General features: G+C 42.8%; 1 protein-coding gene across 2 annotated transcripts in view; it reads left to right on the top strand.

The window, feature by feature from the left end:
• The first annotated feature begins 824 nt into the window (after nt 1-824).
• Nucleotides 825-23859, top strand: part of LOC129811003 (rab GTPase-activating protein 1-like) — a 164643-nt gene continuing 141608 nt past the window's right edge. For both annotated transcript variants that reach the window (XM_055862075.1, XM_055862077.1), the window contains exons 1-5: nt 825-917; nt 9241-9472; nt 11004-11199; nt 20274-20493; nt 23206-23380. In XM_055862075.1, coding sequence (XP_055718050.1) covers nt 9335-9472; nt 11004-11199; nt 20274-20493; nt 23206-23380 — 729 coding nt within the window. In that variant the 5' untranslated portion in view covers nt 825-917; nt 9241-9334. The remainder of the gene's footprint in view (nt 918-9240; nt 9473-11003; nt 11200-20273; nt 20494-23205; nt 23381-23859) is intronic.

The raw sequence follows: 23859 nt of genomic DNA, 5'->3' as shown, positions 1-23859 counted from the left end.
CATCACTTATCAATATTATAATTATAGTTCCTAAAACCAGGTCTCAAGCATGGATTACACTTGAGGCCCATGCGATTTCCACAGAGTTGGGTATGGCTGCCTTTTCCTGTTACACTCCTTGCCTATGGAATAGCCTGCAGACTAAACTTAAGACTCTTGTCCCCCTTGCCCATTTTAAAAATGTATTGGAGGATTTTTATTTTTGTATTGCTTGTGTAATGCAAGTTATTGTGCTGTTAGGGGAATAACCTGTGTGTAAATGTAATAATCTGCTGTTGTATTTTTTTGTGTTATCTGTGATCATTTTGTTTGTCTTGTTAAGTTTCTTAATCATTGCACCTAAACTGTATTTGTAAACATGTATACGCAGGGCACAGCTGTAAAAGAGACCTTGGTCTCAGTCAGTGTTCCTTGTTGAAATAAAGGTATAATAATAATAATACACCCAATGGACTGACTGGAAAGGTGATTCCTGGAATAAAAGCTAAGACGCTAATATGTGTGTAAACTCACAGTTGTGCTATGCGAGTGTCACGGAGTAGGCTGATACACCATTTCATGTGTGCAACAACCATAGGTTAGGCTGTTCAGTGCATATACTGTAAGTATGCCCACAACACAATTCTAAAGTCTAATACACCCACTGTGCGATTTCAACTGATTTTTACTTTTGTGTCAAATGAACTAATTGTTGTATTTTGTTGAATTTATATAACATTCCGACGTTGTTTAGCATTATGTAGTCCAAATATGGCATGATTCCACTATTTGTATCCGTTTGAATCACTTTCAAATTTGGACTTTTATTTTTAAGGCAAATCCTTATCGTGGCTAGCGTCACACAGGTGTGCCTCACAGTGCTTGTCTTGCTGCTGCAACTTGACAGCTACTCCTCCGGAGGCGGTCACTCTAAACAAGTAAGTTATCTACCTTCTGAAGACATTTAGCTTCGACAATTGCGTGTGATGAAAATGGCAATTTGATATTCTTACTGACATTTTAGTTGTGACTTTGTTTTTACTTTATTTCTTGCGCGAGTATTCACCACTTACATTTGGTGGGTGAGCTGTTTTGAGTCATTCGCAGGCTAGCTAGCGTTAGCAAAACCATTAGCATGGCTAGCTAGTTCTTTATACCTCCTCAGTGCCTAGCACAGATAGCCAGCAGGCACGTCCTGTGTGCTTTCACAAATGACGCTAACGTTAGTTCTGTTGTGACTGCCTGGTTTTACATTCACGTTGCATGATATCTTAAGTGTTAAACTGTCATTTTCGCTACTACATCAAAATGTAACGTCACTAGCTTGCAACCTCACAATTGTGGCATGCTTTTCTACGAAGTACTTGCTAGCTAACTGGCTAGTTTATTAGTTTTGAGAGGCTAGCTAGCTATCTAACTTAGTATAGACGCTAACGTTAGCGCCTATTGATGAAGGTGTCTTATTCCCGGGGGACATTTGTTAAGGTCCCCCACGCTTGCTCTAAACCTTAACATGCATCGCTTAAGGTACGGGTTTGAAAACATAAGGAACGAAGATGCCATCTTTTAATATCTGCGAGAAATCATAAGGTTAATTAAATTACTACACCTTTTATAGGGTTAGTGTTCCCACACGGCCATATCTTCATGTTACAGCCCTTGTTTACAGAAGACCGAGCTGACCACCTGTGCTATCTATACCTGTGTTCGAATACTCATACTAACCGTACTATTTGTGACCTACATTGAGTATATAGTATGGATATAGTATGCCGAAAGTTCCCGGATGTCGTACTACATTCGCCAAAATACAAAGTATACAAGCAGTGGACGCTATTTTTGTGTTTTAGGGCCCATAATGCAATTCTTCAGAAAATAGGCGTGGCTTCACATCGTTTTCAGATTTGATGAAATTCAGGAAAATATGCAGCCGAAGTCCCAACGACAGTGAATAGTAATTCATTGCTTTAACTAATTATGACAACTGTTAAGAAAATGTTGTGCAATGTAATGACTTTTCAAATAATTTACCTTACACATTATGTTGTCTGACAATTTCTTAGCTACGCTATCCTTACGAACCGCACAGTATACCATTACTGCAATATGTACCGGTATGTAAGCCAGCTACCTAAGGATACTTGGCCACTAATACATCGAACTTGCCAGTATATTAGCTATATGCTCTCTAACTACCCAATGTTTATTGACTTGATTATTTCCGTCATTCTTAGTTGAACTAAGGAGTTGAATTTACGAACACACAGGTGTGTTCTTAAATTCACTCTGGTTATCTACTACGATTTCAGAGCACTCTAGTCTGAGAGTAGGTGTGCCAGAGCACAGAATAACTGATGTATTTATGAACACTCAACACCAGTTGAATATGGCTGGTGTCTGTAAAACGGCGTCAAAAAAGCGTAATTAAATTGTTGCCAGCAGCACAGTTACAGTCACCAACACTCTTGAAAACAGCCTAACCAGCTCTGCTATGGCGAGTAAAATGGTCAGAGTGAGGTGTTCTCTCATTTGTGTCTGGAAGTAGCTAGCCAGTTAGCCAGTTGGCTTGTGACTGCCTGGCAGTGTGCGCTCTGAACGCTCCTGGAGCGAAGCGGTTCTGAATTTACAAACGAACAATCTGAAAATGCTCTGAATTTACAAATGCCCAGAGCGCACTCTGGCACTCCAGATTTACTTTAATAACACACCCGAAGTCGTAAAATGTCTAGCTAGTAATTTGCTATGCTAACAAGCGAGCAGACGTTGCATAGCAACAGCATTAACTTCCGGTAGACAGGCGAAGTGCAAGTACGCTCAACTGAAAGGATACCATTAATTTACAGTATAGTAAAATAAACTAATAGTATGTAGTACTTTTCCCACATCCGAGCCTATATCCGTCATCGTTAGATGGTTCTGATTAGGAGGTCCTTGTTTGCATCACAGAGCAGTGCCCATGAAATAATTAATTATATCCAAACCAAACATGGATTCCATGCTGTTCTCGCTTTGCACGCACATCTTTTTGTGTTTCACACCAGTTTGTCTTAGCTATTCAGCCTCGCAATATGGACAGTGTGAAGCGTATGCGTGCAGACATTGACATCCATGTTTGTTTTTTATTTGGAGGGGGCAATCCAATTGTTAGCATCTAACAATTGGATATAGTTATTTATTGTGCACTGCTCGCCGACGCAAACGAGGACCTCCTAATCAGAACAGTCTATAGATTACGTACATACCTTCCAATGTGGAACTCATGGTGCTAAACAGGTAGTCATTTGCCTCATCCTTAACTAGAACTCTTCTCCAATGTTATGAGCTAAGACAGAATGTTACTGTATAAGAACTGTACTTACTGTTATTAACTGTATACATGAGGGACGGCAAGCTCTATAGGGCTACCTCAGCACCCTGACTGTATCAGGTAGTGCATACAACCTTATTTCACAAGTCTTAGTGACCTTATACCAGAAGAACAAATACAGTAGTGGAGTTGTTTATTCTACTGAACATGAGACATCTAGCTACTGTACTGTAGTTTCACACTTCTGCAGCACCTGATGTTTTTGCGTTTTAAAGGGGTACTTCGTGATTTTGGTAATGAAGCCCTTTATCTACTTCCCCAGAGTCAGATGAACTCATCGATACTGTTTTTATGTATCTGCATCCAGTATAAATAAAGTTGGAGGTTGTTTTGCAAGCTAATGCTAACTAGCATTAGCGCAATGACTTGAAGTCTATGGTATCTACTAGCATGCTAGTTGGAAATTGCGTTAACTCTAGTTAGCTGCTTAATTCTAACTGCATGCAGAGACGTATAAATGAGTTCGTCTGACTCTGGGGAAGTAGATAAAGGGCTTTATTGCCAACATCTTGAAGTATCCCTTTAAGTGTTAACCACATTTGCAAAGTGCCTCTCTCATACACACAGACAAACAACTCAAGTTTAGGCTTAAATAACATCCCTTTGGTCAAGGAATATAGTATAAAGTCATGAGCAAAGACTGAACAATGTTGTGCAAACTAGTGGAAAAGTTATTATTAGGGAGGTCTCAACATTATGTAGTCTAACCTAAAACTAAAAATGGTACCCTAATTCAGCTATTTATAAGTACATGGGCCTAGCAGAACTAGTTTGATATTCTTTGGAAGCAAAAACGCTGCTTGGAGAAAAGCTACATGCAGGGCTCAAATGCTTACTCAGTCTGTCTACCCTCTTCCTTTCCTTCTGAGGTTTCTGTTTCTCACCCGGTTTTCTAGCTAGAAGATGCACTCTTAGTCAACTGGTGTCAGGCAGGCCATGCAGAAGTGACAGGCCTGTGTGTACCCCACTGCACTGCAACTTATTTCCCAGAGGCAGGAAAGTTGCTGTCACCAGTTGCTGTAACCAAGCAGCAAGCCTCGCTCTCCACAGGAACTCAGGATGATGTCATAGCCCCGGGCTGTAGGGCTTTAGACAGACTTTACCCATCCATAGATCAAGTTGATCCTAACTGTTATAGGCCTTTTTCTATTTTGCCCTGTTTATCAAAAGTGTTGGAAGAAATTGTCAATAATCAACTGACTGGCTTTCTTGATGTCTATAGTATTGTCTTGGGTGTGCAATCTGGTTTCTGCTCAGGTTATGGATGTGTCACTGCAACCTTAAAGGTCCTCAATGATGTCACCATTGCCCTTGATTCTAAGCAATATTGTGCTGCTATTTTTATTGACTTGGCCAAAGGTTTTGTTACGGTAGACCATTTAATTCTTGTGGGCCGACTAAGGAGTATTGGGGTCTTTGGCCTGGTTTGCTAACTACCTCTCTCAAAGAGAGAGCTACTGCCTATCACCAAGGGAGTGTCCCAAGGCTCGATGCTAGGCCCCACTTGCTTCTCAATTTATATCAACATAGCTCAGGCAGCAGGAAGCTCTCATCCATTTATACACATACATGTTATTCAATCATTGAGCGCTTGCCAACAAGCATCTGCGTTGCCAAGCGCTAAAATAGAAGTCAGTTCTATTTGTGACACTGAACGCGGTGCAAGTTCTGCCTCTCCCATCTCCTCATTGGTTTATAGAAGCAGATACCCACGAACTCATGAACTGAGTTCGGTCGGTCGTCGTGGTAATACTATGAAAGTTTATATGCCAATCGCCATATAAAGTCCAAAGAAGAAAAAGCCTGGAAAGAGGAGAGATGACTAGAAACCATGATCGTTTTATGTGTGGATTAATTGTCAGAATAGAGGACCTTGTGCATTTCAGCTATAATAACAACTCAACATTTATATCCCAGGACAAATTAGCTAGCAACAGCAAGCTAGCTATATAGGACAAATTAGCTAGCTAAATTGCCATAAATGTTTAATGCTTTTTGACCTGTCCCCAAATTAATATAATTGGTTCAGAGTTTTTGATATTTCAACCTGTGTGTCGTGATCGCGTTTGGTGTGGGGGGGACAAAATCAATTTGCACATGATGGCGTCCGGTTTGGGTCTGATATTAGTGTCCAATAAGCTTTCTCTACCCGTAACCTTGTTCTGAACACCTCCAAAACAAAGGTCATGTGGTTTGGTAAGAAGAATGCCCCTCTTCCCACAGGTGTTATTACTACCTCTGAGGGTTTAGAGCTTGAGGTAGTCACCTCGTACAAGTACTTGAGAGTATGGCTAGATGGTGCACTGACCTTCTCTCAGCACATATCAAAGCTGCAGGCTAAGGTTTAATCTAGACTTTGTTTCCTCTATCGTAATCGCTCCTCTTTCACCCCAGCTGCCAAACTAACCCTGATTCAGATGACCATCCTACCCATGCTAGATTACGGAGACATCATTTATAGATCGGCAGGTAAGGGTGCTCTCAAGCGGCTAGATGTTCTGTATCATTCGGCCATCAGATTTGCCACTAATGCTCCTTATAGGACACATCACTACACTCTATACTCCTCTGTAAACTGGTCATCTCTGTATACCCGTCACAAGACCCACTGGTTGATGCTTATTAATAAAACCCTCTTAGGCCTCACTCCCTATCTGAGATATCTTCTGCAGCCCGAGATATCTTCTGCAGCCCTGATCCTCCACATACAACACCCGTTCTGCCAGTCACATTCTGATAAAGATCTCCAAAGCTCACACATCCCTGGGTCGCTCCACTTTTCAGTTCGCTGCAGCTAGCGACCGGAACGAGCTGCGACTGGAACGAGCTGCAACAAACACTCAAACTGGACAGTTTCATCTCAATCTCTTCATTTAATGACTCAATCATGGACACTTACTGACAGTTGTGGCTGCTTTGTGTGATGTATTGTTGTCTCTACCTTCTTGCCCTTTGTGCTGTTGTCTGTGCCCAATAATGTTTGTACCATGTTTTGTGCTGCTACCATGTTGTTGTCATGTTATGTTGCCTTGCTATGTTGTTGTTTTAGGTCTCTCTTTATGTAGTGTTGTCTCTCTTGTTGTGATGAGTGTTTTGTCCTATATTTTTAAAACTTATTTTTAATCCCAGGCCCCCTTCCCCGCAGGAGGCCTTTTGCCTTTTGGTAGGATGTCATTGTAAATAAGAATTTGATCTTAACTGACTTGCCTAGTTAAATAAAGGTAAATGTGATATATATAAATAACTGGATGGAGATGCAAGGCCAATGAAGTTGTTGCTCCACCTAAAATGATTTATACTTGCCTTGAGTAACCTAGATGGATCAGCACAATCGTTTTAGACGAAAGCCAAATAAAACCACCCAGGGGCCAAATTCGGCCTGCTGGCCGCCAGTTAAGGAACTCTTGGGTATTCTTTTGCTCTGATAACCAAAACAGAGTGAAATGTTTAGGCTAGATGACTAATCTTTGTATAATTTGTCCCTGTACTTGCAACTATGGCTGCCTTGCTGTATTAGTCATGTGCATTTGAAGCGTGGGCTATCATTGAATGATCTAGCTTACCTAATGATCAACACTTAGCCTAATGGGTGTAACGTATGATTAACCGATGAACGTTATGGGTTTAGAGCTTCTTGTCTTATTGGGGCAGTACAAGGAGGCAGTTTCACCTGTAAGGCAGAAACTGAAGGGAAACCTCTGCCCACACAACCAGTTAGACTAGTTAAATGGCTCAAGTGTTGTCTTATGTGGTAAGGTCTATTGATGTCAATTGTTTTCACCACTCCCTAAGTATAGGCCTAAACTGTAGTGTACGATGGGTAGTTGGCCTACTGTATCATAGGCTAGGACTGGATTTTACCCTCTAGATAGCTTATCACTACTGTGTGTGCAGTAATGAATGTGAGTGAACATGTGAAGCTGTTAGTTCAGGTAACCACACAGACAAGTTTAAAACTAGGCCTACAGAGGAAGCCAACGGTCTAAAGACGAGCCTAATATCATCAGGGCACCATGCAGACTTTCTTTACAAGGAGCACGTGTGTACCTAAGTAGAAACATTTGAAGCGCACAAAAATACATTTGGGACCACAATGAAAGATAGTTGAAGTAAGAAAGCTAGAACGCATCATTTTTCTAGGCGCACTGGTGCTCCTAAATTAACATTCCATATCTCGCAGAAAATTTTTAAGGTGCGTAGTATGCAAGTAAAATGGGCACACTGTAGAGCCCTGCACATACAACCCTGTCTTTAAAAAAAAATGTGTGAGTGAGTAGCCTTGACAGATCATGTGAAAGTGAATTGTTTGCTAAAACTTCCAGGGCAAAATGTAGGACTGGTCAATGGCAGTGCCAAAACCCTTTCACTCTCTATACTTGTGCTGAGCATAACAATGGCAACACAGTCACAGATAAGAGGCAGGCCTACAGGTTACATTGCTTGTAACTGTTCCTAACGTTCTATAAGAGTAAATCGAGTTGTCCTAACCTGTCACACTGCTGTAACAGTTGAGCACTGAATACCTACAGCATTTTGATATAGGTTAGGCCTAGTCAAATCTTTTCAGAATCTCTGTACTTTAATTGCGAATAACTGGGAACATTCATCCTTTTACCCCTCTGCAGTTTGTAATGGATGTAATTGAATGAGTGTGATGGGAGCACATGACTCTGCAGCCACAGTGGTGGGTGTGTGTGCTTTCTCTTTCACCAGTAAGGGTTAAGGATCCACTCACTTCACATAGGCTAGCCTATTCCACATGTTACACTTGGGTTGGCCTAGGTGGCTACTGGCTAGCAAACTTGTTAGCAAACAAGCAACCAAGTAGCTTCACTCTGCCAGGCTAATAACAACTCTTGGCTGTCGCTGCGTCTGCTGAATTTCAAGGTAAATATGTCTTCAGAAGAAGGTCTTTGTATTAGAACAGCACTGCTTTTCATTCAACAGGCACCGTAACAGGTCTTTGAGTTGAACAACCAGCCTAAGGTCACGACTACAGAATGAGACCACGGCTCGTAGTCTTGATAAGCTTCGTATGAGATGTCTTTTGTTTTTTTTATACATTAGGCTGTGTAACGTTTTGGTTCAGCATTTCTCTAAAAGCCTATTCCTGCTTGGTCTTTGGAATTACTGTAAAGCAAGTTACAGACTTGAAATAGCTTTTTACTCCGTCAGTGCACTGTCTCTCGGCAGCGTATTCAGATCATAACTCTTGTGGGCGATACCACTGACGCTCAGCCAAAACCTCGGTCACCCGGAACAGGTTTGATTTGATCTTGTCAAGATGTGAGTGTCAGGATAAACAACAAGGCTATCACAAGCTATGTTTATCCTACAGCTCTTGTAAGAGCAGAAAATAACGATGCAGTCCTCTACATCCTCTACATCTTCAAAACAAAGTGAGGAGCCAAGGCCTGATTTGGTTAAACTGATAGGTTTACTTCAGTGAGTTTTGAGGTCAGCAAACGTTAGACCTAGGTGTAATTTGACTGCTGAATCGACAATGTCTATTTCAGATATAGGGCTTTGAGGGACTGAAATGACAGGCTTGGGTACTCTGCCCTCCACTCCAGTTTTAAATTAGGCCTTTCCCTAGGTGACTGTTGATTTGTGGGATGACTTGTCAAATTGGCCCGTTCACTTTTAATATGATTCAGTGAGTCTCGTTTGATCTGTATTTCTAGCATCTTGGTTAGTCCTGTAAGGTAATAATTGGCAATTCATTTGATAATGCTTCTTCACTAGATACTGTCATGATGTGACAAACTGGAAAGTTACTCCCTTCTTAAATGTGTAATGTTAGACCTATGTAGGCTAGGCCTAGGCTATATGCTTTCTATACCACAATTACAATCCAACTGTACTGAAATGCATGTGTTGTGTGTTTCATCCAGGGCTGCAGCAGCAGGAGGCTGAGCAGAAGGACACTGTAAGGCGAAGCAGCGAACAGAGGGGCAGAGCGCTGGCCCCTGGGGCTCCTGGCTAACCATGGACGACACCTCCTCTCTGGGCAAAGTGAGCGGCTCTACTGAATCCGTGGCCACCGTCACCAGCGAGGAGTTTGTGCTGGTGCAGCCGTCCGCCGGAGGATCCCCCTCGGGCTCAGAGGGCAAGCCCAGACTCAAGGTGGGTCTCCGCCACAACACTCACACACTTATCTATTAATTTGATCAGTCACATAGACAAAACATGCACGCACACACACGTAATTATAACAAACTGATTACTTCTATTGATTACTGGTATAATTAATTGCTCTACTAGAAAGCAACTGTCTCTTCTGAAAGCCAGGCTAGTTCACACACTATTTTTATTTAATTGTTATTTAACCTTTATTTAACTAGGCAAGTCAGTTAAGAACAAATTCTTATCTACAATGACGTCCTACCAAAAGGCAAAAGGCCTCCTGCGGGGACGGGGGCCTGGGATTAAAATGAATAAATAAATACAATATAAATATAGGACCAAACACGCATCACAACAAGAGAGACAACACAACATAAAGAGAGACCTAAGACAACAACATAGCAAGGCAGCAACATAACAACAACATGGTAGCAACACAACATAGTAGCAGCACAAAACATGGTACAAACATCATTGGGCACAGACAACAGCACAAAGGACAAGAAGGTAGAGACAACAATACATCACACAAAGCAGCCACAACTGTCAGTAAGAGTGTCCATGATTGAGTCTTTGAATGAAGAGATTGAGATGAAACTGTCCAGTTTGAGTGTTTGTTGCAGCTCGTTCCAGTTGCTAGCTGGAGCGTATTGAAAAGAGGAGCGACCCAGGGATGTGTTTGCTTTGGGGACCTTTAACATAATGTGACTGGCAGAATGGGTGTTGAATGTTGAGGAGGAGGGCAGCAGTAGATATCTCAGATAGGAGGGAGTGAGGCCTAAGAGGGTTTTATTAATAAGCATCAACCAGTGGGTCTTGCGACGGGTATACAGAGATGACCAGTTTACAGAGGAGTATAGAGTGCAGTGATGTTCTATAAGGAGCATTGGTGGCAAATCTGATGGCCGAATGGTAAAGAACATCTAGCCGCTCGAGAGCACCCTTACCTGCCGATCTATAAATGATGTATCCGTAATCTAGCATGGGAAGGATGGTCATCTGAATCAGGGTTAGTTTGGCAGCTGGGGTGAAAGAGGAGTGATTACGATAGACGAAACCAAGTCTAGATTTAACTTTAGCCTGCAGCTTTGATATGTGAAGGACAGTGCACCGTCTAGCCATACTCTCAAGTACTTGTACGAGGTGACTCCCTCAAGCTCTAAACCCTCAGGAGGTAGTAATAACACGTGTGGGAAGAGTGGCATTCTTCTTACCAAACCACATGACCTTTGTTTTGGAGGTGTTCAGAACAAGGTTAAGGGTAGAGAAAGCTTGTTGGACACTAAGAAAGCTTTGTTGTAGAGCATTTAGCACATCATCCAGAAAGGGGCCAGCTGAGTATAAGACTGTATCATCTGCATATAAATGAATGAGAGAGCTTCCTACTGCCTGAGCTATGTTGTTGATGTAAATTGAGAAGAGCGTGGGGCCTAGAATTTAGCCTTGGGGTATTCCCTTGGTGACAGGCAGTGGCTGAGACTGCAGATTACTCTACACAGGGTTTCGCCTCTCAATCCCTTCCTTTCCTCAGATGTCCTGCAATGGGAACGAACAGCTGGAGAGAGCCATGGAGGAGGTGCTGGATGACGATGTGGTGAAAGAGGAGATTAGTGGAGGAGCAGCAGCAGCAGAGGAGAGAACAGAGACTTTTCAGGAGTCATTGACCTCCACAGCCCCCGGTCCACAGATACGACCCCAGGGCTTTTCGCTGGACCCCACACCTGCAGGTACTGTCGGCACTACACCTCTCACCCCTTAGGGCAATGAATCAGTCTGTGATGTTTGGAAAAGTTAACGCATGAGCATCTCAATGTACAGAATCAGACACGCCATATCAAAACATCTATATAGATTGTTAAACAAAAAATTATATTTTATATATATATATACACTGCTCAAAAAAATAAAGGGAACACTTAAACAACACAATGTAACTCCAAGTCAATCACACTTCTGTGAAATCAAACTGTCCACTTAGGAAGCAACACTGATTGACAATAAATTTCACATGCTGTTGTGCAAATGGAATAGACAAAAGGTGGAAATTATAGGCAATTAGTAAGACACCCCCAAAAAAGGAATGGTTCTGCAGGTGGTGACCACAGACCACTTCTCAGTTCCTATGCTTCCTGGCTGATGTTTTGGTCACTTTTGAATGCTGGCGGTGCTTTCACTCTAGTGGTAGCATGAGACGGAGTCTACAACCCACACAAGTGGCTCAGGTAGTGCAGCTCATCCAGGATGGTACATCAATGCGAGCTGTGGCAAGAAGGTTTGCTGTGTCTGTCAGCGTAGTGTCCAGAGCATGGAGGCGCTACCAGGAGACAGGCCAGTACATCAGGAGACGTGGAGGAGGCCGTAGGAAAGCAACAACCCAGCAGCAGGACTGCTACCTCCGCCTTTGTGCAAGGAGGTGCACTGTCAGAGCCCTGCAAAATGACCTCCAGCAGGCCACATGTGCATGTGTCTGCTCAAACGGTCAGAAACAGACTCCATGAGGGTGGTATGAGGGCCCGACGTCCACAGGTGGGGGTTGTGCTTACAGCCCAACACCGTGCAGGACGTTTGGCATTTGCCAGAGAACACCAAGATTGGCAAATTCGCCACTGGCTTCCTGTGCTCTTCACAGATGAAAGCAGGTTCACACTGAGCACATGTGACAGACGTGACAGACTCTGGAGACGCCGTGGAGAACGTTCTGCTGCCTGCAACATCCTCCAGCATGACCGGTTTGGCGGTGGGTCAGTCATGGTGTGGGGTGGCATTTCTTTGTGGGGCCGCACAGCCCTCCATGTGCTCGCCAGAGGTAGCCTGACTGCCATTAGGTACCGAGATGAGATCCTCAGACCCCTTGTGAGACCATATGCTGACACATGCACATTTGTGGCCTGCTGGAGGTCATTTTGCAGGGCTCTGGCAGTGCACCTCCTTGCACAAAGGCGGAGGTAGCGGTCCTGCTGCTGGGTTGTTGCCCTCCTACGGTCTCCTCCACGTCTCCTGATGTACTGGCCTGTCTCCTGGTAGCGCCTGCATGCTCTGGACACTACGCTGACAGACACAGCAAACCTTTTTGCCACAGCTCGCATTGATGTGCCATCCTGGATGAGCTGCACTACCTGAGCCACTTGTGTGGGTTGTAGACTCCGTCTCATGCTACCACTAGAGTGAAAGCACCGCCAGCATTCAAAAGTGACCAAAACATCAGCCAGGAAGCATAGGAACTGAGAAGTGGTCTGTGGTCACCACCTGCAGAACCATTCCTTTTTTGGGGGTGTCTTACTAATTGCCTATAATTTCCACCTTTGGTCTATTCCATTTGCACAACAGCATGTGAAATTTATTGTCAATCAGTGTTGCTTCCTAAGTGGACAGTTTGATTTCACAGAAGTGTGATTGACTTGGAGTTACATTGTGTTGTTTAAGTGTTCCCTTTATTTTTTTGAGCAGTGTATATATATTACTCTGGGTCTTCCTTTCCTGTGGCGGTCGTCATGAGAGCTAGTTTCATCATTGCTCTCATTGACGGTTTTTGTGAAGATGGAGCCGGAGGGGATGGCTGCCGTTTTATTGGCTCTTATCCAACCATGTTATTTTGTTTGTTTTTCTGCGTATTTCGTAACTTGTTTTGTACATAATGTTGCTGCTACCGTCTCTTATGACCGAAAAGAGCTACTGGATATCAGAACTGCGATTACTCACCTCAAATTGGACAAAGAGTTTTTCTTTAATGAGTCATACGGGAAGTATATACTCCAAACACCCGAACAGGCCCTCATCCCCGTCATTCACTAGAGAAGGAAACAGAGATTTCGCAGAAAGAGATCAGGGTGACTTGTGAGGATCAGGCGACGAGTGGCTAATCTGCCTTTGCCCTCCGTACTGCTAGCTGACGTTCAATCGCTGGAAAATAAATGGGACAAACTGAAACCACGTATATCCTACCAACGGGACATTTAAAAACTGTAATATCTTATGTTTCACCGAGTCGTGGCTGTACGACGATATTAATAACATACAGCTGGTGGGTTATACACTATCGGCAGGATAGAACAGCAGCCTCTGGTAAGACACGGGCGGGGGCCTATGCATATTTGTAAACAACTGGTGCACGATATCTAAGCAAGTCTCAAGGTTTTGCTCACCTAAGGTAGTGTGGTCTACACACTGGTTAAGGGCTTGTAAGTAAGCATTTAACTGTAAGGTCTACAGCTGTTGTATTCGGCACGTGACAAATAAAATTTGATTAGATTTTTGCGACTGCTCTTGAAGAAATGTCAAAGTTCTTCAAATGTTCCGGATTGACTGACCTTCGTGTCTTAAAGTAATGATGGGTTGTCATTTCTCTTTGCTTATTTGAGCTGTTCTTGCCATAATGTGGCTTTGGTCTTTTACCAAGTAAGGCTATCTTCTGTATGCCACCTCTACCTTGTCATACACAACTGATTGTCTCAAATGCATTAAGAAGGAAAGAAATTCCACAAATGAACAAGGCACACCTGTTAATCAAAATGCATTCCAGGTGACTACCCCATGAAGCTGGTTGAGAGAATGCCAAGAGTGTGCAAAGCTGTCATCAAGGCAAAGGGTGGCTACTTTGAAGGATCACACTTATTTGGATACTACATGATTCCATATGTGTTATTTCATAGTTTTGTTGTCTTCACTACTATTCTACAATGTAGAAAATGGTAAAAGGAAAAAACCTTGAATGAGTAGTTCGGTCCAAATTTGTCTGGTACTGTGTGTGTATATAAGCTTTTGCTGGCTGCTCTGGTGACCTCAATGTAGAATAACATTTTATCATATCTACATGATTTGAAGAATAATTTCACATGCTTTATGTGCAGTAGGTGAAATCAGTAGAAAAGATGCACAATTTCATCCTATCATCAATTGTTACTGAGTAGTATCATAGTGTACTGCACTGGCCATACAGACAAGTAGAGGTCAACGTGCCCTGGTACTGTATGTCACAGGGCTGGTTAACCAAAACACAGCCCATCTACAGCAACAGTCTACAAAATACAGTTTCATTGTCATGAGATGCATGTCATGTATTTATCTATTTGAGAACAATTTCTCTTCTTCAGTCCAACCTGGTGGTGTGCAAGTCAGCAGTGCACTTCCAGGTGCTGCTGTTCTGTCCTCATTGTTTCACATCCTGTTGTTGAGTGAGAAAGCACAGGTTAGACATGACTTCCTCTTTCCACAAGTGGCTTCCTCAGCTACAGAGGACTAGCATTGTGGTTTGTCCTCTGTACAAAAGTACTGTTTTAGTTTCCACCGGTTGTTACATTAACATTTTACATACATGGTACTTTTAAACACAGTACGACATAACAGAAATATAGTTTTTTGACTTAAACATTATATTAGATGTGACAGATTGGGGGAGGAGTGGGCATATATGTAAAATCTAATTTCATGGCGTTCCAATCTCTAAATATTTCTGTTCGCAAGACATTTGAGCTCCTGGTTGTAGATGTGTCCATAAACCAGTTAACGCATGTATTTGTTGCTGGGATTTACTGCCCCCCTGCTGCCATGGCGGGTGCGATTGGTGTTACATCTGAGTGTTTTAAAGCCTTTTCTGTCCTCAAAGTGTGTCATTTTAGGGGATTTGAATCTGGATTGGTTATCCCTGGCCTCAGATCAATTTAACCTCTTAAATGTAGATTTATGCATAAATAGACCTACCCAAAAGTAACTGCTATTCATGTGTAATTACATGATTCTGACGTGCCAAAACTTGGTCTATTTGGAAAAAAGAAATCTGGGAGATTATGAGGAAATGATCCGAAGATGGATAGGAATTAGTTCACAAGGTCAAGCACACACAAAATAACATCTTTCATTGACCAGATATAAGTGAATTATTGATGACTAGAGTTGGAAACAAGGCAGTTAACCCACTGTTCCTGGGCCGTCATTGTAAATTAAGAATTTGTTCTTAACTGACTTGCCTACTTAAATAAAGGTAAAATAAAAAGTCCAGGGTACATTCAAGTGTCGTTTGTCAGAATGTGGTAATTGCACTGTTTTTGCACACTGGATGTGCCTAAAAGATATTGTTCACAAAATAAAATATGTTTCTACAACACCAACTTCTCTCAAAACATTGTGGTGGTGTCGGGGGACATGCAGGGGATATCCATGTGTTTTTTCAAACTCTCCAAAGTGCTTGGACGTTTTGCCTAGGCATATCCAATGCATTGGTCCCCTGTTTACAAAAAACATAAAAGCCATACATACATACACTACCGTTCAAAAGTTTGGGGGTCACTTAGAAATGTCCTTGTTAAAATAACATCAAATTGATCAGAAGTACAGTGTAGACATTGTTAATGTTGCAAATGACCTCTAGCTGGGAACAGCAGATTATTTTTTAAATGCAATATCTACATAGGTGTACAGAGGCCCATTATCAGCAACCATTACTCCTGTCTTCCAATGGCATGTTGTGTTAGCTAGTCCAAGTTTATAATTTTAAAAGGCTAATTGATCATTAGAAAATCCTTTTGCAATTATGTTAGCACAGCTGAAAACTGTTGTACTGATTTAAAGAAGCAATAAAACTGGCCTTCTTTAGACTAGTTGAGTATCTGGAGCATCAGCATTTGTGGGTTCGATTACAGGCTCAAAATGTCCAGGAACTTAGGACTTTCTTCTGAAACTCGTCAGTCTATTCTTGATCTGAGAAATGAAGGCTATTCCATGCGAGAAATTGCCAAGAAACTGAAGATCTCGTACAATGCTGTGTACTACTCCCTTCACAGAACAGCGCAAACTGGCTCTAACCAGAATAGAAAGGAGTGGGAGGCCCCGGTGCACAACTGAGCAAGAGGACAAGTACATTAGCGTCTAGTTTGAGAAACAGACTCCTCACAAGTCGTCAACTGGCAGCTTCATTAAATAGTACCCGCAAAACACCAGTCTCAACGTCATCAGTTAAGAGGCAATTCCGGATGCTGGCCTTCTAGGCAGAGTTCCTTTGTCCACTGTCTGTTTTCTTTTGCCCATCTTAATCTTTTTTTATTTTTATTGGCAAGTCTGAGATTTGGCTTTTTCTTTGCAACTCTGCCTAGAAGTCCAGCATCCCGGAGTCGCGACTCTTCACTGTTGACGTTGAGACTGGTGTTTTGCACTATATTTCTGATCAATTTGATGTTCTTTTAATAGACAAAAAATGTGCTTTTCTTTAAAAAACAAGGACATTTCTAAGTGATCCCAAAAAGTATGCATGTGTGTGTGTGCGCGTGTGTTTGTATGCACGCGCGTGCATGCATACAAAATGTCTTATCAAACACAAACGTGGTTACACACGTGTCCTTCACTACAAAAGATGCAAAAATAGAAACAAGCTGAACTATTTACAAATGGTGTTTGTTTGACGTCCCAGGTGTAGATGATTTATATTTCACTTTCACCTCAGCTGGTGCATGTCGTGATTAGACTTTGAAGCAGTCCTTCTCTTCCAAGAAGCAAAACGCAAACTGGCATTTCAGATAGGAGATATGCCATTCAAGCCCCCCCCCCCCCCCCCCCCCCCGGTGTTTTGTGCAATGCTTGCAGTTCTTCCTTCTGTCTTTTGGCATGTGTGTTGGATAGTGGCGCTCACCTTGAGTGGTTGAGTGGGGGGTCTTGTGATTGTTGTGAGGTTGCTTTGGGCCCCCCAATTCAGCCATATCCAACACCAGCTGCTCTTGAAAGGCCAACTGGGAGAGAGGGGTTTAACCTTTTGCTTTGGCCATCTGCTTGTGGAGAATGAAAACAAGATTTACTGTAGCAATGTCCACAAAGTGGTAAAAGTCTTATACCACTTCCTGATCTTGTGGAGGACCTGGTAGTAGCCTATCTCAAGCATCAGATAGGTCGATACCTCCACATGCTTGCATTGTAGTCCTTCACAGAAACAGGAATTGGGCTATTCTTCCCCTTTCACCCTCCTTGAGACATGGTTGTTGTTGAATGCCTCATGATGAGTGGTGAGAATGGTTACTTCCCTAGTGTCCCTACATGTTGTGTCAAATAAACATTTTGACTCTCTGGGCTGGTGGTCAATAACGGTAGGTCACAGGCAGACAAATTAACATGCTCATGAGCTGTGGAGTCCCGGCTTTTGGTGTGTATCAACGTATTCCGTGTTTATTTTGTTTATGCTTCACAACGCTAACCGGAATGTAGGTAGCAGCCATCTTGAAATTAGGTCATTGGCTCGGCCTGCCCTTGTACATTCGTTTGCCCATATATGCTAGTAAGTCACACTAAAGATTTTAAGGCACAGATCAATAGCCAATATACTAAACTTTCTGCAGACACACTGCTTTTGCAGATAGGGGCTACCATTCTCATACCAGACTTTTATTCAATTCAATCTAATAGGGTCCCCAAATATTTTAGACAATTGAGAAACAGATATCTCGTTATTAAGAAAGCTAAATCAAGCTACTTTTTAAGCTCCATCTTTGGTCATCCTTCTAAATGTTGTAAAACAGTAAATGCACTGAACTGTACAAGTTCATCTTCTTCCCTGCCTAAGCAAGTTCTGTCTGACTCTGGCGTCATAACTGAGAAGAATGGGATAAGTTATGCTTTTAATCATCATTTCATCTTGGCAGGCATTTTATTTGAGTAAAACAGTGGTTTAATTGATCCTGGTCAGTCAATCAACAGCTTTTCCCTCTGTCAGCCTCTAGCTGACTCGACGGTTAACCCATCAACTTCTAGTGAATCTTTTGTTTTCATTTCGACAATTTACTATCTGCGATGTGCTAGATGCCTTGCTTAAATCCACTGGGGCTGATATGCTGGATCCATTTTTTTCTGCACCTCTCTGTCCCCCTGATTGCTGAATCATTAACCTATATTTTTATCCTGACAATTAGATCAGGTACTACCCTCAGGGTTTGGAAGGCAACCCACGTACTCCCCTTTTCACAAAGGTGTTGACTCTTGTGACCTAAATAATTATTGGTCTATTTCTAAACATTCTTGCCTAGCTAAAATATTAGAATCCTATGTTTGAAATGTATTCTAAATGTACATCAGTCAGGTTTTAGACCAGGTGAATCTGTTAATGAATGTTGTGTCTGTTGATCAAGTTGAGGCGACTAAATAACTTGGTGTTAGATTGTAAACTGTCATGGTTGGATGGGGAGTGTTGCTCCACAGCTCTTTTCAGGTCTCTCCAGAGATATTAGATCGGGTTCAAGTCCAGGCTCTTGCTGGGCCTGTTAAGGACATTCAGAGACTTGTCCGAAGCCACTCCTGTGTTGTCTTGGCTGTGTGCTTAGTGTTGTTGCCCTGTTGGAAGGTGAACCTTCACCCCAGTCTGATGCCTTGAGCGCTCTGGAGTAGGATCTCTCTGTACTTTGCTCCGTTAATCATTCTCTCGATCCTGACTAGTCTCCCAGTCCCTGCCAATGGGGAAAAACATCCCCACAGCATGTTGCTGCCACCACCATGCTTCACCGTAGGGATGGTGCCAGGTTTCCTCCAGATGTGACGCTTGGCATTCAGGCCAAAGAGTTCAATCTTGGTTTCATCAGACCACAGAATCTTGTTTCTCATGGTCTGAGAGTCCGTTAGATGCCTTTTGGCAAATTCCATGCAGGCTGTCGTGCCTTTTACTGAGGAGTGGCTTCCGTCTGACAACTCTACCATAAAGGCCTGATTAGTGAAGTGCTGCAGAGATGGTTGTCCTTCTGGAAGTTTCTCCCATCTCCACAGAGGAACTCTGGAGCTCTGTCAGAATGACCATCGGGTTCTTGGTCACCTCCCTGACCAAGCACCTTCTCCCCCGATTGCTCAGTTTGGCCGGGCGACCAGATCTAGGAAGAGTCTTGGTGGTTCCAAACTTCTTCCATTTAAGAATGATGGAGGCCACTGTGTTCTTGGGGACCTTCAATGCTGCAGACATTTTTTGGTACCTTTCTGCAGATCTGTGCCTCGACACAGTTCTGTCTCGGGGCTCTACGGACAATTCCTTCGACCTCATGGCTTGGTTTTTGATCTGCCATGCACTGTCAACTGTTGGACCTTACATAGACAGGTGTGTGCCTTTCCAAATCATGTCTAATCAATTGAATTTACCACAAGTGGACTCCAATCAAGGTGTAGAAACATCTGATCAATGGAAACAGGATGCACCTGAGCTCAATTTTGAGTCTCATAGCAAAGGGTCTGAATACTTATGTAAATAAGGTATTTCTGTTTTTAAATATTGTTAAACTTGCAAACATTTCTAAAAACCTGTTTTTGCATTGTCATTATGGGGTATTGTGTGTAGATTGATGGGCAAAAAATATTTAAAACATTTTTCAATAAGGCTGTAATGTAACATGTGGACAAAGGGAAGGGGTCTGAATACTTTCCATATGCACTGTATGTAATTCATCTGTAAAAGACACCTTGGTCTCAGTATTATCACTGATTTAAAATAAAAGTGAAATACCCGGTATACATGATATGTAGTGTTTTTTTGGTGATAACTATGACATCATGAGCTTTAATCCCAGCCCTCTGCCACTCTCAGCCCATCCCACCTCTCCCTGTAGACCACCCTCTCTTGATTTCCATTTTCCTCTGTACTACTTTAGCATTAAACTTTGCATCAAGTTACTCTTATCATCAAAAGCTAAATTATAATAGCATCAAATAATAATTTTGTAAATTCAGGTACAATTTTACTGAGGATTTACCTAGGATTAGGCAACCCATTTATTCCACAGAGCTACCCTTGTCTACCCTATCACTCTAATCAATAATTAATATTTGACCTGTTGTCTGTCTGCCCCCTCAGTGGAGTCAGTGTGTCCTCCCGCAGGGCAGGGCAGTCCTCCAGTCCAGGAGGAGGAGGACAGTGTTCAGTTCAGTAAACTGTCCTACCTGGGCTGTACGTGGGTGAAGGCCCCTCGCAGTGAGCCTGAGGCCCTGAGAGCCATGACCACGCTGCGGGCAGAGAGTGCCATCCCAATTCCCATCACCCTCCATGTGCCCAATGTACCCGAGGGCTGCGTCAGGTCAGTCATATAGAGACTATACTATGTGAAGTGTGTGTGTCTGTGGTCACTGTGGGTAGAGCGTAGCAACTCTGTCATGTTCCACCTTTTGTGCTCAAGATGTCAGATCAGTCATTTATGCACCAATATACTGCACCACTGCAATGTATATATGAATGTGTTCTATTTTTTGAGCTCTGGGGCATTTCTCCTGAAATAACATAGACCTAAACTAAAGCCTTCAAGAACATGTACTTGCAACTAGGCTTGGGTGGTATCCAGATTTTCATATCGTTATACCGTCCTTCTTTCATCCCAGGATTTATGGTATTACCGACATAGCACACAAGGGGCGCTAAAAATGCGAGGAAAGACTATTAGACCTCTTGTTACAAGAATGCTAGTAAGATTTGCACCAACTAATAGTGAAACGTTAATGAGCGAAAACAAACACAACTAATTGCAAAGACAGGCAAATCCAAACATGGCTAGTAGCTACCAAATGTCATTTTCGGTGAGTGTGGACATTTACAAGCAAAAGTGAATGAGAGAAATTGTGCAAATAAACAAAGTTGTGATGCATGCTTTTCTGAAGGAAGAGTTTGTGTTCCTGGAACGGAGGGGAGAAGAACAGAAGAGGGGGAAAAACGCTAGTAGGAAGCACAGTTGAAAAAAAGGCAACTGTACAGAACTCTTCCAGAGCTTTTTGACTGCTAGCAGAAAGCCATTATAAGATATCTGAGGGCAAACATTTAGTAGTGAATTGCAAACAAGTTTAACTTTATCACCTCATGTGCGCTGCACAACAGAGACTCACCGACAGATATTGAACGCTATGGACTCGCCAGCTCCTGCTTTCTCCCATTGTGTTATTTACAAACAAACATGTGACTGGCTCCACTGTTCTGAGGAACTACGGTAAGCTTCATAATGGAAAATAATAAAAAATGTAACCTTTTTATTTAACTAGCCAAGTCTGTTAAGAACAAATTCTTTCTTACAATGACTGCCTTCCCCGGCCAAACGCTGGGCCAATTGTGCGCTGCCCTATGGGACTCCCAATCATGCAGCCTGGATTCGAACCAGGGACTGCAGTGATGCCTCTTGCACTGAGATGCAATGCCTTAGACCGCTGCGCCACTCGGGAGCCCCAAAAATCTCCTAACGTATTGCACAAGTTGACTGCAGGTATTAACTTAAGTAGCCACAAATATTCAAATATATATATATATTCCCCCCCCCCCCCACAATTTTGTGATATCCAATTGATAGTTAGTCTTGTCCCATCGCTGCAACTCCTGTACGGACTCGGGAGAGGCGAAGGTCGAGAGCCATGCGTCCTCCGAAACACGACCCTGCCAAGCCGCACTGCTTATTGACACACTGCTCGTTTAACCCGGAAGCCAGCAGCACCAATGTGTTGGAGGAAACACCGTACAACTGGAGATCGAAGTCAGCTTGCCTCCTCATGGGTCTTCCGGTCACGGCCGTCAGTGACACAGCCATGGAACAAACCCAGAGCTGTAGTGACGCCTCAAGCACTGTGATGAAGTGCCTTAGACCGCTGCGCCACTCGGTAGGCCCCTCCAAAATAGTTTTGACGGTATTGAAAACCCATCCGTGGCTTTTTCCAAATATCCTGGGATACGGTATATACAGTATACTGCCCAAGCCTACTTGGAACATGTACTTGCTATTGTGTGTATGACTCCTGTCCAAGTATATGCAACAAGTAGGCCAAACCTTTACTCATCTGAAATATTGCACCTACAACCAGATTGTCTTAATTGAAGCAAAATACTGAATAGGCGCTTTCTGGCAGTTTCGTTTAGACGTGAGCAACTGCTCTGGTTGAAGCATTTTGAGGAATATTTAAACATGGACCCAACCACCACACAAGCCTGTAGTTAACCATGGGAAAAAAGATAGATGACCACATGAACTATGAAAAGAAACTTGAATGTGTACAGTAATGGATATTTCTCTAAACGTAATCTTTCAGGTTTACAGAAAGAGGAAATTAAATAATGAACCATGTGGTTATGAAATCCCTTATTGCGTTTGCCAGATGAGAAGCTCACACGTCGTTTGTGGGAAATAACATGAATGATTACAACAGAGGAAATTAGTGGAGCGTGTCGATGCGCCCTAAGATAGTTGAATTAAAAACACTTAACGTCGGGCCTCCTGAGTGGCGCAGCGGTCTAAGGCGTCACTACAGACCCGGGTTCGATCCCAGGCTGTGTCGCAGCAGGGCCGAGACCCATAAGGTGGCCCACAATTGGCCCAGCGTCGTCCAGGTTAGGGGAGGGTTTGGCCGGCCGGGATGCCCTTGTCCCGGCTCTCGACCTCCGCTTCTCCCGAGTCCTTACAGGAGTTGAAAAAGGGGTAAAAAGTACATAAAAAAATAAATAATACACTAACTTCAACTTGTATGAGTCTTAGGGGCCTAGGCCTAACTAAACAACTTCTAACTCCTACCGTACACACTTATGGAGAGCTCAGAGATTTGGATTGTTCAAAAAACATTCTTATGTGGGGACTATCCCAGATAAAGAAAAGCAGTAGCACTCATATCATTGCCAAAATGTCAACCAATTGTATGTCCCTGTAATGTCACTATATTAAGCTCAATCCTTTTTCTAAGATCTATAGTTACGATTTGTTGTTGCAAGGCACATTTCAATAGGATTTGCCAGGCTTAATGACTTGAAGTCGTCTCCCCTGCCTCAGGATCGTGGACCAGGCATCGGGCACGGAGATCGCTTCTTTCCCCATCTACAAGGTGCTGTTCTGCTCCCGGGGTCGCGAGGGCTCCATGGAGAGCGACTGCTTCTCCTTCACTGAGAGCTACCGTAGCTCTGAGGATTTTCAGATCCACGTCTTCTCCTGCCATATCAAGGAAGCTGTGAGTCACTATTCTATTTATTGTCTGGATAATCATTATTGGCACAGGGAGCAATATACAGTAATGGTGTAAACATACACTTGATTTGGAGGTAGTCAAGATGGCGACTATGAGGTAGTCAAGTGAAGGTGATCCGTTTGGCATTCCCTCTCTTTCCTAAAATATGCCTCTTAATTAGGAAAGAACTCGACTCTAAAGTTAAGAAATAACTGAAACATTATGTATGCAACTGCATGTTATGGCAAATACTAGATCAAGAAATAAAGGCAAACAAACACCGTGATAAACACAGTGAAACATGGCGACCATGGACCAAGTAGCTGACGACTCGACTAGTGAGTTTGGAGACACTTAACAGAAATTCACTGGCAATGAGACACTGTCTAATGCAGATGAAGAAAATATCCAACGATGGGTCATAAATCTATAATGACGATGCAAACTTCTTTGAAAACATTTATAATAATCAAATGAGTCTC

The sequence above is a fragment of the Salvelinus fontinalis genome, chromosome 14 (assembly GCF_029448725.1).
Source record: "Salvelinus fontinalis isolate EN_2023a chromosome 14, ASM2944872v1, whole genome shotgun sequence".
NCBI classification, from domain to species: domain Eukaryota; kingdom Metazoa; phylum Chordata; class Actinopteri; order Salmoniformes; family Salmonidae; genus Salvelinus; species Salvelinus fontinalis.
Note: the sequence above shows the minus strand (reverse complement) of the source record. Positions and strands in the feature narration are given on the sequence as shown.